The 17680-nt window shown below is 43.8% G+C and overlaps 1 protein-coding gene across 2 annotated transcripts in view; it reads right to left on the reverse strand.

Moving 5' to 3' along the window:
- The window catches only part of NOTUM (notum, palmitoleoyl-protein carboxylesterase), a 179306-nt gene that overhangs the window by 79844 nt on the left and 81782 nt on the right, over window positions 1-17680 (reverse strand). For both annotated transcript variants that reach the window (XM_069655311.1, XM_069655310.1), the window contains exons 4-5: window positions 7426-7521; window positions 3000-3060 (exon numbers count right to left, since the gene is read on the reverse strand). In XM_069655311.1, the coding sequence (XP_069511412.1) occupies window positions 3000-3060; window positions 7426-7521 (157 nt within the window). The remainder of the gene's footprint in view (window positions 1-2999; window positions 3061-7425; window positions 7522-17680) is intronic.

Here is a 17680-nt window from a genome sequence, read left to right on the forward strand (position 1 = left end):
GTGTCACTGTATTTTTCTGCAACCATTTAATGGAGGGCCAGACCCTAATAACCTCCTATTTTACCACCCCCTTACCCTCTATCCCACACTACCCCAATTTTTTTTAAACTCCCCGCCCCACAGCCAGCCCTACACCAGCTGCTGTACAATGTGGTGTGCCCTCCTGTGCATGAATTGTCATCCGTGGGATGGGGATACCACAAACTCAAGATTGAGTTACAAAGAATGCGAGTACACATACAAGAACATGCACTATCTCAAGTCACAGAGAATGAGAACAAGCGCACCAGGGACCGAGGAAGGGGAGAGAGGGAAAGAGGAGAGGGAAGAGATAGGACACAAGTGAGACCCAAGCGAGTGAAGAGAGCATTCGCACATGAAGGTTGGGGAGAGAGCGCGCACACAAGTAGAAAGAAGGGGAGGGTGCATGCACGAGAACAAGGAAGTAAGAAAGTGTGCACGTACAAGGAGAGGGAAGAGTGACAATGTATGAGAACGAGGTGGGGGAAGAGTAGAAATGGACAAGAATAAAGAGCGTGGAGAGAGCAGATGCCCGAGAATAAGGAGGGTGAGAGCACGCAGGAGAAAGGCATGGAGGGGAATGCACACGAACATTACGAGGGGGAGAGCCCATGCATGAGAATGAGGAGGGGCAGAGCACATTCACAAGAATTAGAAGGATAGCACCTGCATGAGAGTGAGGGGGGTTGGGGGGAGCGCATGAAGAGAGCACACACTTGAGAATGGGGAGTGTGGAGAAAGCCCATGCCTGAGAATAAGGAGAGGTGAGTGTCAACGCAGGAGAACAAAGGGGGGAGGGGGAGGGAGAGCACCCACATGAGGAGGGGCAGAGCACACACATACATGAACAAGAAGGGGGAGAGCACACGTACAATAACCAGGAAGGGTGGTGTAAAGAAGCCATGGTATTAACAGTAAGACAGACACAAGTGACCACAGTTCAAGTGTGTTTATTGAACTTCAAAAAGGGTTTGAAGAATGCCGATCTAATCCTAAATCTGCAAATGGGAGCAAGCTACAACTATCAAATAATAACACAGTCCTGGTGGTGTCTTGTCAAAATAAAAGGGCCTATACTAATAAACCAATTGCCAATCCTTACTTCGAAATAGGGAAACAGTGTTACGAAAAAGAAAGAAGTGTTCACAAAATGATACGTCAGGATGTTCAGGCCACTGGCCTCCCTTCCCTACGTTTTCAGCACGGGACAAGGGGGTACACTCAAGTTTAGCACAGTCTCTGTCTTCTCTAGCACAAGGGTATAGTCCAATCATTAGCATCAGGGCCTTCCATGCCCAAGTCTCTTTGCCTTTCAAAGTTATTTTCCTCATTCATATTTTCACAAGTACTCAATTTCTCAGGCAATTCACTATTCACCTCGGATCCCCCTCAGCCGGGCTCAGACCAATTTCAATTTCCAATGTAACTTGACACAAACTTGCTTTACCAAAGCTCTTACCTGATCTCCCTCTGCTGGGCTCGGATCAACTTTCTTTATACTATTACTATCGAAGACTTTCGAATGTGCACAGGGTTTTGCGTGACCCATTGCAGGACCACTTTGATTTCACAATTCCTCATCACTTGCCACCTTGCAGTTGGATACTTAACAGAGACTTTCGAATGAGCACCCACATGGTGCCGGACCACTCTGTCTAAGGTAGTGTATCTTGACTTGAAAGTTCAATCACTCATCTGTTTAATGTTGTTTGCGTAGCTTGCCACATAAGTGTTATCTTCAGCTTTCACTATAAAATGTTGCCTGCTTGTAACCCTGGCTTCAACACAAACTGGTCTGGTATCAGTATTCCCAACTCACTGGCTTGCTGACTTTACTGGCGCTGCATTATTGTAGGAGCCAAGGAGTGTACCACGGCGGCAAACGATTCTCGCCGCCTTGACTATCGACGCGGGAGAGCCCCAGACACACAATGCAGGATTCTTCAGCCTCGATTCCTGGTTTTACGTTTCCTGTTCATGAAAAGAACAGTAATTCGTTGAAAAGTTCAAGGGCACTTCCCTCCTTGCGTTGCTCTTCGTCTTGTATTAAACTATCATCTTGGAACTGCTGCTTCCTTGTGTGCTTTGCCTTGCTCAGAGTGTGCTCTCATGCTCTGCCTTTATCTGTGTGGGGAAGTTTAATGGAAGTCAGGTGTGTGTAATGGTCAGTAATTGCCTGACCCTGCCTGACCATTGTATTGGGACATGTCAGGTATATGGCTCAGGGGTTAGTCCATTTTCTCTTGTAGTGAGCTGTATGTGAAGAAGGGTTTGTGTTGGGAAAGGGGGGGGGTTTGAGTTCCTTAGTATACTACCTGGTAGGATGGGGTAAAGGTGTTACAGGAAAGGGGATGCCGCCTCTCAACATCGATGACCCACTCCCCGAATACCCCTAACCCAGGTGATCCCTCCCCACTCCCCGCACTGGTCCAAAGGCGATGGCCATGTCCTGGTCACCTGGATGACAGATTCCCTCAGGGACAAGCGGGTGAGACACCTTCAGGTATCTCACATTGAGGGAGGCAGGGGCAGCACGGGGGGCTACTCACACATGAGAACAATGGGGGCACAAGCAAGAGAACGCAGAAAGAGGACACGCACGACAACGACGAGAGGGGAGAGCACACGCATAACAAGAGGGGAGAGCACACGCACAAAGAGGGGGAGAGTAGGCAGTGATGGGAGTGTACGCACAAGCAGGAGATGAAGAAGAGCGCGCATGTGAGAAAGGAGAGGGAGAGACAGGACATGGGAGGGGGGATATCATGCACACGTCACCAAGGAGGGGAAGAGAAAAATGCATGAGACAGAGAGAGAAAGAAGGATATGAACTGTCATCATTAGGAGAGCTAAGACCTAAAATATAGCAGATAAATATTTAGAGATGAACAGAAGGAGCGCTAGAGCAGAGCACAAGGAGAGCTAGAACCAGACATTTTTTTCTCCACCATTTCCACAGTACTCGCTGTACTCCTTACACAATGTTTGCATTCCACCAATGAGGATTCTCCTCAGGCTGAGAAGACAGGATTCCGCTACCTGCAGAAGGACAGAGTGAAACAAAATCAATACTTTAACAAAGAGGATGCCTAGGGGTGAACATATACGGTAGTGCTGACAAGTTACTTCAGTGAGATAAGCGCTTTCAGATATCTGTGTTCATTCTGCAGGACACATGATCAAATCAGCATAAAGCTTACTCAACCATTCATCCCTCTAATGTTCATACATTTTAACACCATTGAGTTGGATAGCAACGCTGACCGATATACTGCTGAGAAGTAGGCAGAATCTGACAAAGCGCTATATAAAAGCGTAACGTATGTGGCTACAGGAGGGCATATGTGACTAACGTGGATCTGCAAGTATATAGGTTATGTGAATATATTGGGCATTGCAACTAGGAGTCCTATGTGACTATAGAGGCGCTGTGTGACTATTTCATTACTAAATCGGAATATGAAGAGTTTATGTACTTTTGGCTTGTCTCTTTCCAAACAGAGCGGCAAGGGGATTTAGGACCCTGGGTGATTGCAATGGGTCAAAAATTGTCCCTTTCCAAAAATAAGATAAAAACCATCTTGTAAGTAAACATGAAAGCACAGAGGCGCACAGAACACATTTTAGTGTCAACTACGGGAACAATTATTTGGCTACACACGATAGCGGTCATAATAGTGGTGATAGTGGCATCTCATCGGTCTCAAAACTAGAGTGATGGCGACAAATGGGCAGCTCACCATCAGTTGAGCACAAGGCAGTAGTACAATTACTTTCATTATACCATTACTTAATAAGACTCCCACGATTCTAATGGGTTTCTAGCCAAATAGCCCAAACTCTTTAACAGGGATCTGCAACTTTTGGCGCTGCAGACGTTTTGGACTGCCACTCCTATGATCATTAATTATAGACTATGCTGGCTATGGATGGGAGTTGTAGTTCAAAACATCTGGAGAGCCAAAGTTTTCAGACCCCTGCTCTAGAATGACCGTATTACACACTGCATACTAGACACATAATTCTGCAAATCAAGCCTCAAATAGAATAACACAGAATATAGTACCACAAAACCAGCACAAATGTAGTCTGCAATGTCAGTTCATATTGTAATTATTGTGAGGAATTATAAACTAGCAGAAATCCTAAGCTAGCTCTCCCTGGTGCAAATGTTGAGCCATTCGAAAACACATATGAAAGACAGACGTTCCAAAACCAGAAAAATAGAGCCAAGTGAAGTAAACATTACAAACAAACACTGCCCAAATAAAATGAGAAATTAAAACTGGTTCCAAATATTAAGAAAAAAAGAAGAAATATGTGCCCCAATGTTGGCACTGAATTAAGTGCTTACATATACCTCTGAGTCAGAACAAAAGCTTGCAAGCCCCTCTCGATATCCCCCTCCACCCCACCATCTGACCACAATCAACAGATGGCATTTTTTGCAGAGGGACGTAATACCTCATTTTACTGTAGTTATTTTGGGGTGGATAAAGGGGTGACAAAATAGGAATTGGGGAAGGGGGAAAAGGGCCAGGGAGTCAAAGGAGGTGGGGGCAGGGTAGGTTACACCCCCATAAAAAGAAAATGTCAATGGAAAAAAAAACAGCAAAACCTCACAGGTGATCAGATGGGAAAGAGCTGAATGTTCTGCACATGCGACCAGATGGTCTTAAACCTCAATACATTGCTCGGCTCTGAATATTTCTGCATACTTTGAACATAACAAGTTCCTCCTCTTCAAGAACAAAAAAGAACTATAGCCAAACAGCGTTCAGTCCCAAACAAGGACGCACAGGGAAGCAGACCATCACCTAATATATTGAGCATCAACTATGGAAAGAATTCAAAAGGTGGGACATATTTGGTTGCATTCAAAAAACCATGAGACGCAATGTGGGATTCAGGACTAATCATTAAATCACTCCATGCGGGGAAGGTGAAGTTGGAGGAGAGGGCAAAAATGAAATGAATTATATATTTCTCAATCCTCTACAAGATGAAAACAAATGAATGGGAAATTAAGTTCTTCGAACAGGAATGTGGGGTTTAACAGGTTTGGAAACTCAACCCAAACATGTGCAATATCTCTGCCAACACTTGGGGAATCGCGGGCCCTTGCCTCGATGCTGAATTGCTCAGAAATGACATGCGGGTTAATTGCCGATAGCTAGGTAATCCAAGAACCTACCAAAGATGGGGACCATCAAAAAACGAAACCTCCTGGAGGAGTGCTGTAAGGCACAGAGCTTGTCGGTATAACAAGAAATCACAAACTTTCAAAAATAAAAACAGTTACATGAAATCGAATACTTTGTTGATGACACCATAGACTAGGTCCAACATGGAATCACAATAAGCACATCTGCAAGTTACCGGAAATAAAAACACTGCCAGAAGAATGCCTTTGCTCACGCCAGCCTCAAGACCCTAAGAACCAACTAGTCTGTTTCACTTAAAGAATTATTTAAAAAAAAATAGAGAAACTGCAAAGGGAAGTAATTTTAGAAAAGGATGCGAAAGCCGACGCTTCCCAACCCTATTTCTTTCCTCATAACCTCACTCAGGCCTCTGACACAGATCTGAATGTAGAGTAGAAACGCATTCTTAACGAAATGGAGAAAAGGCGATAAGGGGCTTCAAATTTTATCAGGGGAAATTGATCAACAAATTGTCACAGAAGGAACTTATTTTTAATAAACAAAATGCTTGGCACGCCCAATTACAATTCGTCACTGAAATTAAGGAAGGTATGACTTCATAAAATAGGACTGTGATCTCCGATTCACTGTAAAACTAAATGCAGAAACTTGGCAGAGTAACTTTTCGGATACAACTCTATGGGACCCAACACTAACAAGGATTATGAGGGAAAGCAACAAAGCACTGAGAAAGTGCAGAAACTGCCCCGGACATGGCTGTAAAACACAAATGGACAGACTCATCCACTGTTTAAGGTCCAGCAGCACATTGCTAAATGTTCCCACCACATTAAATCGAGTGACCCAAAGGACCTCCAGTGCAAGGAGCAATACCAAACAACGACTTCTACCAAGAATCCAGTAGAGTCCTATGTCGGTCACCATGCTGGAATGCACCGGCAGCTGAACAACCGGCCATCGTCGCACAGTAGGAAACTTGGTACAAGTGGCGCTCTCACGGGAATTTAAATCAGGCCAGAAATATTATCTTTTTAAAGAGAACAAAAAAAAAAGAAATCACAGAAACACAGCTTGGATAATGCAATAAACTGGATGTTACAGACACTAGAGTGTGGATCTGACCCACAGTCGTTCATGAATGATTTAAAATGGTTCTCTTCCCTTACCATGCCACTATACTATGCTCGTCTTTACACTTTCCTCTTTGCTGCTTCCATACAGAGAGGGTGAAGTCCACAATTTGTGTTGAGAAAATGCCTAACAGGAATTGGGGCATGGAACAAATAGGCAGGGAAAGTACCTAAGGTGTTGTGCCACAAGTCTAGAAAAATATAACAAAGTGAAAGTTCCTAGAAGAAAGCATAACAGAAGAGCTGAGCCCAATGAATACAGTACCAAAGGAGAAATAAGAACACAGACTCCAAATATTAAGAAAAAAATAAATCTTTGACCCAGCTTTTGCATTGAATCCATCTGCAGTTCTGTTATTCCCTAAAATAATTGTATAGGGTCTGGACGTAATTAGCAAAACAAATATATATTTATTTTAAAAATCCATTGTAATTAATAAAAAAAATATTTAAATACAACTTGGTACAAATATCTGTAGTCTACATCAGAATACTTAAAAGTGCAATTATACTCCACATTCATATCACTGTCATTCAAACACATAACCATTAAAACCAGTTTAAGTTGCTAATTGATGAGGGACTTCATGAGAAAACATTAAAAGGCAAAACGCTACCTGGGGAATAATAAAAGGGCATCAATACATGCTAACTTCACCAAAAGATACGCTGGACATATGAATACAGAAAACCGCTGGTAAAGGCAATGCAAAGAATGTACATTTGCATATCCCTTCGTGAATTCAGTTTACATTTTGGCAACACGTGACTTCAAACTGAGTTTTTGGCATTTTATGGAACGACTTTAGGGCTACGGATGCCTCACTACATGGCATCCGTGTGTCCATTGAAGAGATGGAAAAGCTTTGTGACTTTAGTACGGTCAGTTTCTCAAAAGGAAGTCTGTGTGAACATCAGGATGTGGGACTATAGGGCAGGTTTGTGTTGCCTACCACGAAATAATCTAGTGGACTATAAAGGGATGTCTGTATAGTTCTATGCGAGTTCTGCGCAACTGTAGTGTCTGATCTTGCAGTGTGTTTAGCTGGAGAATGGACCCTGTTCACTCTTTACTCGTGGCTGGAGTTTGTGGGGCTGGAAGGACTTACCTGTTTTTGCTCTGGGCCAATCCCTGGAGCTCATGAAACCTCTCATGGTGTTGTATCGTGTGTCACAATTGTCCTTGCTAATGCAGTACCACCCACCTGAGGGAGGAAAAGAGATTAATGAGGAGCACAACACTACAACAGGTGAGCTTGCATTCTACAAGTTGCTAGACAGTAAAACAGGGAAGCATGCACTCCACAACCCGGTTCAATGGAGTAAACCAGGAGAGCAGAGCACTCTGATTGAGGGCCAAAGTAGAACAGATGAGCATGCAGCTGGTGGCGTGGTACAAGGCAAGCGTATGTGACCTTCAATGAGGTCAGAACTGTAAAACAGGAGAGCTTGCTGCCCTCGAGGATAGACATGATTTTAAAAGAGCAGCATCCTAAAAGTGGGGAGAATGAAGCCCCGAATTAGGCGCACATCAATAACACAGATGAGCAGAAACATAGCCACTGCATCGGGGAGTGGGGAGGGCGTCATGCTGTCCTCAATAATGGAAGAAGGCCCTACAAAAGGAAAGTATATGGCCCTCCACGAAGGACTGTACACACAAACAGGAGAGCAGGCAGCCATTCCAGTGGTGGGGCACTAAAAGGATGAAGCACAGACCTGAACAACAGGAGCATGCAGCCTGCATAGGGAACAAGCTGCTATAAACCAAGGGTCAAGTGGCACTCAATGAGGAGCTTGGTACTATAACATAAAGGTGCCTTTGACAAGAGACAACATTCTAAAACACAGGAGGCAGACGTATGAAGGAACAACTCCCTGTTAAATCATCAGATCATGATCACTTTTCCTGACTAAATCTAGGGCAGCACCAATTTGTACCACTTCATTTTCTCGGTATGTTTCGACTTTATGACGACTCAGGATCCCCTTAAGAGGGACTGCATCCATGAGATACATTTGGTGCCCTTTGCTGGATACTAAGGATGTCACGAGGCTTCCTGTATCAGAGGGATGTGGCAGATTAGGAATAGGATACAGAGTTATGCAGCCAAATATGAATAAACGCTCCCTAAAGTGAGCCTTGCGAGTCTACTTGTATTTACTTATTTTATAGTGTTATATAGCACACTACAGCTCTGTTAGGGCATCTGAACAAAGTGTTAGAACATTAGGTTCAACAAATCAAAGCAAAACCATTAGCAAGAGGTAGGAAGTGAAAGTACAAAGATAGAATAAGCCCACGCAGGCCAAGGGTGCAAGGTTGCGCGAAGCAGGTCCACAGGAGCCACTGGCCGTCGATGCGTAGCGCTTCCGTAACCTTTAAGAGCTCAGAATCGAACCGTCTGCGGCAGAGCCCCCACTGGCCAAGGGTGCAGTGTTGTGCGACGCAGGAGATGCAGCCCGTCGTACGTAACATGTTGTGCTACGTCCACACTTCCGAACCTTTAAGAGCTGAGGATCGGACCTTCTGTGGCAAAGCCCATGCAGGCCAAGGGCGCGGTGTTGTGCGACGCAGGTGTTTGGCAAAATGGTGTTTGAACGCAGAATGCAAGCATGCAGGGCAGCTGTCAACCAACTGCGACCTCAAGGTAGGAAAGGTGCGGGCAGGGGGCACAGCCATTACTGCGTCCCACTAAACTGCCCGACCTCGCGCTTACATCCATTTCAACGCATGTCTCATTCCGCACTGCCTCCACGCACCCATGAGGCTGCCCCTTTCCCGGTTAGCGGTACTTTGTTTCTTTGTGTCTCTGCAACTGTTTCTTGGCATTTCTCTTGCACTCTTCTGCATCGTTTCCTTCTAGGTGAATGTTTTGGCCTCTATCACCTTTTCTGTGCATTTCTCCTGCATTCTTCTGCTTTTTGTTTCCCTCTAGCTGAATGTTTCTGCGTGTGCTTGCACACGGGCTACTGATGTATCCACTAGGCCTTCCTCTTCTTCTCTAGGTTCCCTCTCACTCTGTCGGTTACCACTGGTGTCCTCTAGGCCTTTTTCCTCTCTAGGCTGAACTGACCCTGGTGGCTCCTATGCCGTTTCAACTCACTGCTTTGTTTACTGCTCTTGTTACTCATCTCTGCTCTGATGTTACCCGTTTCCCTATGCCTTTGTTCCCTAATCCCCTCCTGGGCACCTTGTGTGGCATAGCTCTGTGCAGTGTTCCCCCCAATCTCCTCCTGTGCACCTTGTGTGGTGGCGTAGCTCTGTGCAATGATTCCTTCTCTTCTCCTCCTCACTCCTACCCTTTCCCCATCTCACCCTCTATGGTGCACTCAATTCCCCCCCCCCCCCCAATCTTCTCCAACTGCGTCTCTCTATCATCCTACTCCTCTCACTAAGAATGGAAGGAAGAAGCTCAAGGAGGATACCCTGGCCTCCAATCCAGTCAGTGCCTCCTCCAGACAGACTCACTGACATCCTTTTTGTCGTTCCTTCTCCCGACCTATGGACCCTTTTATGGTTGCCCTTCTCTCTGCTTCTTCCTTTTAGCCCATTAATGATGGCTATTATAAATGAGTCAGGAGATCTTTTTACTTAAAGCATTTAAGTCAGCATTTATATAAGAATTGAAACAAGTAAGACAAAGAGAAAAAAAAAACATGTTTGGGTACAATTGTGTAATTAAGACACCACCCACACTCCCCCACCCCGGTTTCCTTGCCATCTACCACCTCTCTGGCTCCTCTGCCGCCTCCTCCTTCCACCACTCTGCCTCCTCTGCCACACCAAATGGGTACTCTTCTCTCTTGTACCCCTCCCCGGAAGTCTTTCAAAAGTGGCAACCTGCTCCATGTGGCTACTCTCAACTGTCGCTAAGCTGTCAAACACTCCTCCGACATCTAACACCTCCTTGAACTCCTGGACTCGGATGTTCTCGCTCTTACTGAGACACGGTTCAAGGCCAGCTCTGTTACAAGTTTTGAAACACTCTTCCTTGAGGTCTACAAGATCCTCTCCGAGCCCAGATCCAACAGACCCGGAGGTAGAGTGGCCCTGATCTTTCCTGAATGGATCCCTGCTTCCATCATCCCCACTCAAATGTATTCCTTGTTTGAATGCCTGGCCTGGCGACTCTCCATCTCTCCCGGCCTCTCTCTAACCTTGGCCATCATCTTCAAGCCACCTGGGCAGGTCACCCTCTTCCTCTCAGAATGGACTGACCTCGCCTTCTCTCTCTCTCTCTCTCTCCTTTCCTCTACCTCTCATCTTCTCCATGTTGGGGATTTCAACATCCACCTGGACCCAGTCCCCTCCTTTGGACTTTCCCGCAATCTATGCAACTCCCTTTCCCTCTCCATTCTACCCTCTGGTCGACACACTCAGACTCGCACCGTGGATTCATTTGAACATGGCACACCATAATAAGTATGTCGTACGGCGAAATTGAACATATTACTGACAACAGAGCTACAACGCTGGGCTTTTCGGCAGAAGAAGCAGATGCTATACTGGGCCTCATTTAGGATACCATACGCATCCACAGCAGCGCCGATCCACAGAGCAAGATCAAACAACTCGAAAATAATATCGGGAAGTTAATCAATCGCACACTACATGCGGTATCACCAGTGGTCGAAGTGGGCGGGAGCGGTGCTCCTCTACTTCTTTTAAATAGGTTTTACCGTTCCTATACTTTTATTTTAAAAAGAAAGCGTTCCGGAACGGTTTCGTTTTAAAATAAAGGTGTAGGAACATGTTGAAACTTGCACTTTCAGTGCACTGCACTGGATGTTCCCTTAAACATCAGGTGCATGTGTTTTGGGGTTTGTATTGTGCATGGGTGGGGGCGCATCAATGGGGTTTATGGGGAGCAGTGCAGGCCAGTAGGGAACATAGTTCCACTACTTCTTTTCGTGCACTTCGACCACTGGGTAACACTCAGTAGGTACTACAAGGCCCAAAGGATACCGAGAGGACTACGCATACCATTACGTCCCACACTCTGTAAAGAAAGTAAGAACTTTGTGGAGAAATGGGAGCAAATTCTCAATAGATGTAAACTCAATACAGTACCTTGGAGTGCAGTTCAATAATTTGCTCTGCGAAAAGTTATGGGTGGACGCCCTGAAAGTAAAATGTCTAGGACTGGCTCTTCAAGCGGCCAAAATAAACAAAAACTTCGGCAAATTTTCGCTAACTCCGATCATAATGTTCTACCGACAAAAGGTGGTACCGATTCTGACCTTTGGTGCAGAAGCTAGCTGGCACATAAATGAAAACACCTGGAACCAGCTTGAAGGTTGCTTCTGGAAACGTGCATTAAACCTTCCGAAGTGTGTCCCTGTTATCACTTTAAGACATGAACTGTCCTTGAACTCTCTTTATAGCCATATGATCTGGAAATCAATTGCACTGATGCGAAAGATGAAAGAAAACAGCAAACCAGCGGCCTACTGTTTCTTCTCAGGTGAGGACGACTCCACCAGGGCCTGCTTACTAGACCATTGGCGTTCAAGAGTCCAACATTGGGTTGATGCTGCGGAAATTGGCAATTACGATCTGTTCAAACGACCACTACATGCGAAACGAAAATTTGATATCTGGGCATGGACTATCAACCTGGAAGCACACGAGAAATTGGCCTCTTCAAAATGGCTGAGTCCTGACCACAAAAAATTAAACGTACAATCTTCCTATCTTTTGCGTTGCTACTCGAGACATTATCGCGAGCAATTCCTAAGATTTCGTTTAAATATTTTGAGAACAAAGGAAATTCTATGGCAAAGAAAGGATGCCTCGCTGAAGGACAATTTATGCCGTTTTTGTCGAGGGTCCACTGAAACCTTAAAACATCTAATTCTTGATTGTCTAGCCATCTGCGACTTACGCTCAAAGCACCTGAGCCAATTTGCGCCTTTAGATGGAGATATGGAGGCTTGGTGGCAACTAATTTCCAGTGGCAATAACGTCAAACACGTATGTGCCATCGTAAATTACTTAAATATATTGCTTCAGTCTCCATGCTAACTGTGCTTGCAAGTTAGGCGTGCCCCACGAGGGCTTGTGGCGTGACTTCGTCACTTTCTGACTTGAATCTGTTGAGAGCATTTGTGCTTAGGCTTTTAATAGATCAGAAATCGGTCTGTTGGCAGTTTGAGACAAAGCTTGTTTATGTTTATGTTGCATTTGAATTTTGCTCTTCATCCTTGTATCTTCCTTCTGTCGTCCTTAGTCTACTCACGAATGAAGAATCGTGCTAGCTTTAGTTCTAGCAAATTCAAATTAATCACCTCAAAGAAATTTCTGAACCTTTGAACCTTGAACTAATTGTGATGAATCTTTGGGATGTTGTTTTGTTTTTTCTCAATCTTCGAAGTGACCATTTGAAACAAAAGTTTTCTCTATATGTTAAAACTGTAGTTTTCATAAAAAATAAAAAAAATAAAAAAAGATGTTCACTTCACTTAATCCTATTGGCCATCAATGAGGTATCGAGTAACATTGAACAGCTGGAGAAAGAAATTGAGAACCTCTCTAAGGATATTATTGACATCACTGACGGCGAATCCTTCACCGAAATATTAGCCGACATTAACAAGAAATTGGAAATCTACCAACAGGATTTAGAAGCTTGAAAAATAAGAACATTTCGCAGAGATACATATGATTATCTCAATAACGAGGTATGCACTTGGGCAGACACGTACCAACAACAAGGCCCACGCCCCAACAAACCCTCCAGTGGTGGTAATAGCTCTGAATCAGATACTCGGGAGCAAGGAGACAACACAGTCACAGACCACCAAACAGCAAGCGCATCAGGGAACGAAACAAGACAAACACAATCCAAAAATACAGCTAATACCGGTTTTTTAGACAGAGGAAGAGGACAAGGAGAGGGAGGAAGAAGAAATCAAGGGTTGTTAATAAGGCTACAAATAAATCGGACTTAGTGGTCAATCTTTCCAAAATAATTCTTTCCAGTCGAGAGATACAGACTCTTGAGAAAGGTTTGAAATTCGTGCCCACATACAGCACCAACAGATTTCAAAACGCAAGTTGAATTATATAAACTTGTTCACAAATTGAAACTGAAGACATTCTTTGCTGAGACTACATCATCAACCACGACATCTGCAACAACCACTGACTATATAGAGTTCAAACCAAATAGCACTTTTTGTCCACCAATCAGTATACCTGCAATACACATTTTCCAAAAGATGGTACTCAATGATTTGAAGAAGATCACGCACCTAAGAGGCACAATCTAAACAGAGGCGAACTATCGCAAATCAAAACTCTATTCACTGATGATACCATCACCATCCGACCAGCTGACAAGGGTGGAACTATAGTGATCCAGGACACGACCCAGTATCACGAAGAATGTCTACGGCAACTATCTGACACCAATACGTATATGCAATTACAACATGATCCAACGCAAGACATCAAGAGAGAACTAGAGGAGATCCTAGACAGGGCTGTTGAGGACGAATGGATCAGTATGAAAACCAGAGCATACCTGTTGACCGCACATCCGATAATGCCCCATTTGTATACCTTACCGAAAATTCACAAACGTCTTGACAACCCACCAGGGAGGCCCATAGTGGCTGCTACACAAATCATCTTGCAACCTCTTGGAACCTATATCGACTTCTTCCTGCAACCCATTAAGACACCACCCATTTTCTCAGAATATTGGATGCGATTACATTATCGACAGATGATATATTATATACAATTGATGTTGTCAGCCCATACACTAGTATCCCTCACAACCTTGGCCAAGAAGCAGTTGAGGCCCTATTACTGCAAACAGGGGCAATTGGAGCCAATAAAGAATTTCTCATTATCCTTCTGGACTTTATTTCCAAAAATTCTTGCTTCAAGTATGACGGCAAATGCTACTCACAAATATCAGGAACGGCCATGTGTGCCATTATGGCACCAACATATGCATATTGTTTTATGTACCAGTTTGAAACTACACATGTGCTCAATAACCCAAGATGGCAACCTCATTTAAAAACATGGGTCCGGTACATAGACGATATTTTCGAAATATGGACAGGGAATAGGAACGAACTTCAAGAGTTTGTGTTTCTCAATGGGATTGACAACCGCATCCAATTTACACTTGAGATAAGGGATCCTAATGTCCACTATCTGGTTGTACAAACAATCACTGATAACAAGATAAATACTACTCTTTACACCAAACAGATTGTAACAACCTCTTGCATCGCATGAGTTTTCATCCTCCCAACACTCTACGCAATTTAACATACAGGCAAATGTTGAGGATAAAAAGGATTGTCAGTGACCCGGAGGACTGTCAAACACAGCTTCAGAAGTTACAAGAGAAATTACAACTGAGGGGCTATCCAGAAACAGATCTTAACACGGCCGGAGCCAAAACGGACAACTATTCATCAAGAAAACCGAACGTGCCAGCCCTGAACTGGTGCTCGTAACCAAATTTTCCATCCAAAGCAGACAGATCAAAACCATTATTCAAAACAGATGGAATATACTTACTAGTGATGAAAGAACTAAAGCATTATTTCCAGAACCCCCAGTATTCGCAAACCAGGAAAGTAGCAATTTACGCAACATGCTAGTGAATACCAGGGGTAAGGCACCTCTAATCAAACCAGACAAGCATCCCGGAACATACCCATGCATGAGCTGCAGGAATTGCAATAACGTCATTAAAGGCAACATAGTTACACATCCACAAACAGGAGAGAAAATAAAATTTAAGCAACACTCCACATGCCTATCAGAAAACACCATTTATGCGATCAAATGCCCCTGAGGGAAGTACTATGTAGGAGAGACGTCGCGCAAAGTACACATTAGGATGAATGAACATAAATCTAATATCAGAAATATGAACAGAACTTTGGCAGTCGCAAGACATTTTAATGACAATGGACATTCAATCACACAATTTAGGTTCCTCATACAGGAAGTGGTACTCACAAAAGGCCTGAATCGCGACATCAAGAAATGGCGAGCACAGAAAGAAGCTTTCTGGATTGAAAGACTTGACTCACTGTCACTGAATGGAATGAACGAAGAACTAGACCTTAGCTGTTTTTTATAATGGGATTTATTCCACATCTGCTACGGTTACTGTACTGACAATGTCTAACCAGGATTTATTATAACATGGGGAATTATTGTGAAGAAGACAAGACTCGACTGGTGTCCGGCACCCCCAAGGTCGCACTGGTTGGTTTTTCTCTTCTATTGGTAATCTGTGGTAGTTCTAAACATAGACTGAATTCTTTAGATGCATTGACCAATTTTCACTAGACACACGATTTAATGTTGTCATGTCAAAAAAGGTGACACTGTATCTTAAGTTACCACACGTAGGTTTATATTTTGTACTTTGAGATAGACAGTACTATGTAGGCACACCTACTGGATATATGTCCACCACCGTTCCCAAGTATATATGTAGAGGACACAATTATCATCCATAGATGAATAGGTTATATTTTCTTTACTACTACTCTTACACTTTAATGATTTCCCCCCCCTGTTTTTTAACCATCTCTTGAGAGTCACTCTAAGAACCTACCATAACGAACCATCCGTGGCTTATTTATAGTTAGTCAAACACCACCGGTACCTCACACACCGTTTCATGGATCTGTGATACGGGCTATGGACACACACTGATCCAACTCCAGTTTCAGTTTATCACATACCTTTGCATATCGGTTTTTCAACCAGAGACCCCAATAGGGTATGACAGCTTTAGTCTTACCAGTTACGGTTACCCGTGATCATGTGTTTTTCTGACCGATCCGAGTCAAGATAGTTCCCCTGGGGTAATCACTACGTCATATCTTTGTATCTAGTTCACTTTGATTTTCGTACCTACACATCACACAGCTGATTGGACTTGCTGCTAGACATTATAGCAGCACTTTTCAGGTATCAGGCACATTTTTTAATTTTCAGTTTTTTTACACTTTACGTTAGATCACTTTGGACGTAATCCTTTAGGTACTGCCTAAAGAGTTTATCGAATAAAAACAGTTTGTAATCTTGGCGTCATCAGTTAATCGTGATATTTAGGTTTATCACTCCAAGATGGCCGCCGCCGTATTCAGGCACCAAGCCATATTCATGGCAACATTCTCCTAACAATCTTGGGAGCATTAACATTAGCAGGCCGAAGCACGTGCACCTGCGGCGTCTTCGTTGAACGGCTTCAGTGGTCCCTAGGTAAGCACCAAATGCGACACACGGCATAACAGCAGATAGTTTTGCCCTTTAGTCAGTTCCCGTACTGAATTGCATTTTTCTGTGCTTTTCTTGCAGCGCCCGCATTGCGCTAGCCACCAACAGCGATCAGATTACATAGTGCTGCCCTACTAATTTTAATTTTAGGTTACGCACTGGAAATTAACACAGGTCAGTGCATTAAGTTTACACTACAAGTTGGTACGCAGAATGATGCATGAATATACAATAAGCTAACGTAGCATTTTCCTTCTTTTTTCTGTTCATTACACTTATTTACTTCCTGTGCCGCCCTGACTTGAAATTTATGTATGGACTTTACTTTCCTGATTTATTGAAACCACACTTACATACGTGTCATGATACATTTTATGTTGACTTGACTAAATGTGGATATTAATCTGTGGGGGTGACTACATACTGCTTGATTGTGACGGTGTCACATTTTATCATTAATGAATGCTTGGGGTAACCTCATTGTTTCACCACCTATCAACTCACGATGTCTTTATGACACGTGTTTCTCTAATGATGATGAACTGATCACAATGTTGAACCAATATTGTTATCACAATGCATGTGTTTATTATAATTATGTAGCACTTTGGTATATTGTGGGGCATAGATTTAACCAGTAATTGGTTAAGACGAGATATTAACCATGATGAGCTGGCCCTCAGGAAGGATACATACTCCGAAATGCATAGGCCAACCAGAGCTCATGTGATGCATCTGCTAAACCAGTGACCCATAACTGTGTAGCACTAATGAGATAACGAATAAAACTTTGAATTGTAAAACAAACCCAATGAAATCGCTTGAAGAATAATTAGACAAGATATTTTGTTAAGTAATCACACCACTTCGTGGTAACTGGGTGTGCAGCCCGCACCGCTGGCTTCACAGCCTTGGTCCACATTTTCGCACACCTTGGATGTTCTCTTCAGACCTCCCTCTCTCTAATCCTCTTACTACTACTCTCTCCTGGACGGACCGCTTCCTTCTTTCTTCAGGCTTCCTATCCCCATGGCGAAGCCCCACCCAGCACCGCTACCTTCCTTTGCGTTCATTAGACCTATGAAGCAAGTTTC

This window comes from Ambystoma mexicanum, chromosome 3q (assembly GCF_040938575.1).
Source record: "Ambystoma mexicanum isolate Mex_15411 chromosome 3q, UKY_AmexF1_1, whole genome shotgun sequence".
In the NCBI taxonomy this organism is placed as follows: domain Eukaryota; kingdom Metazoa; phylum Chordata; class Amphibia; order Caudata; family Ambystomatidae; genus Ambystoma; species Ambystoma mexicanum.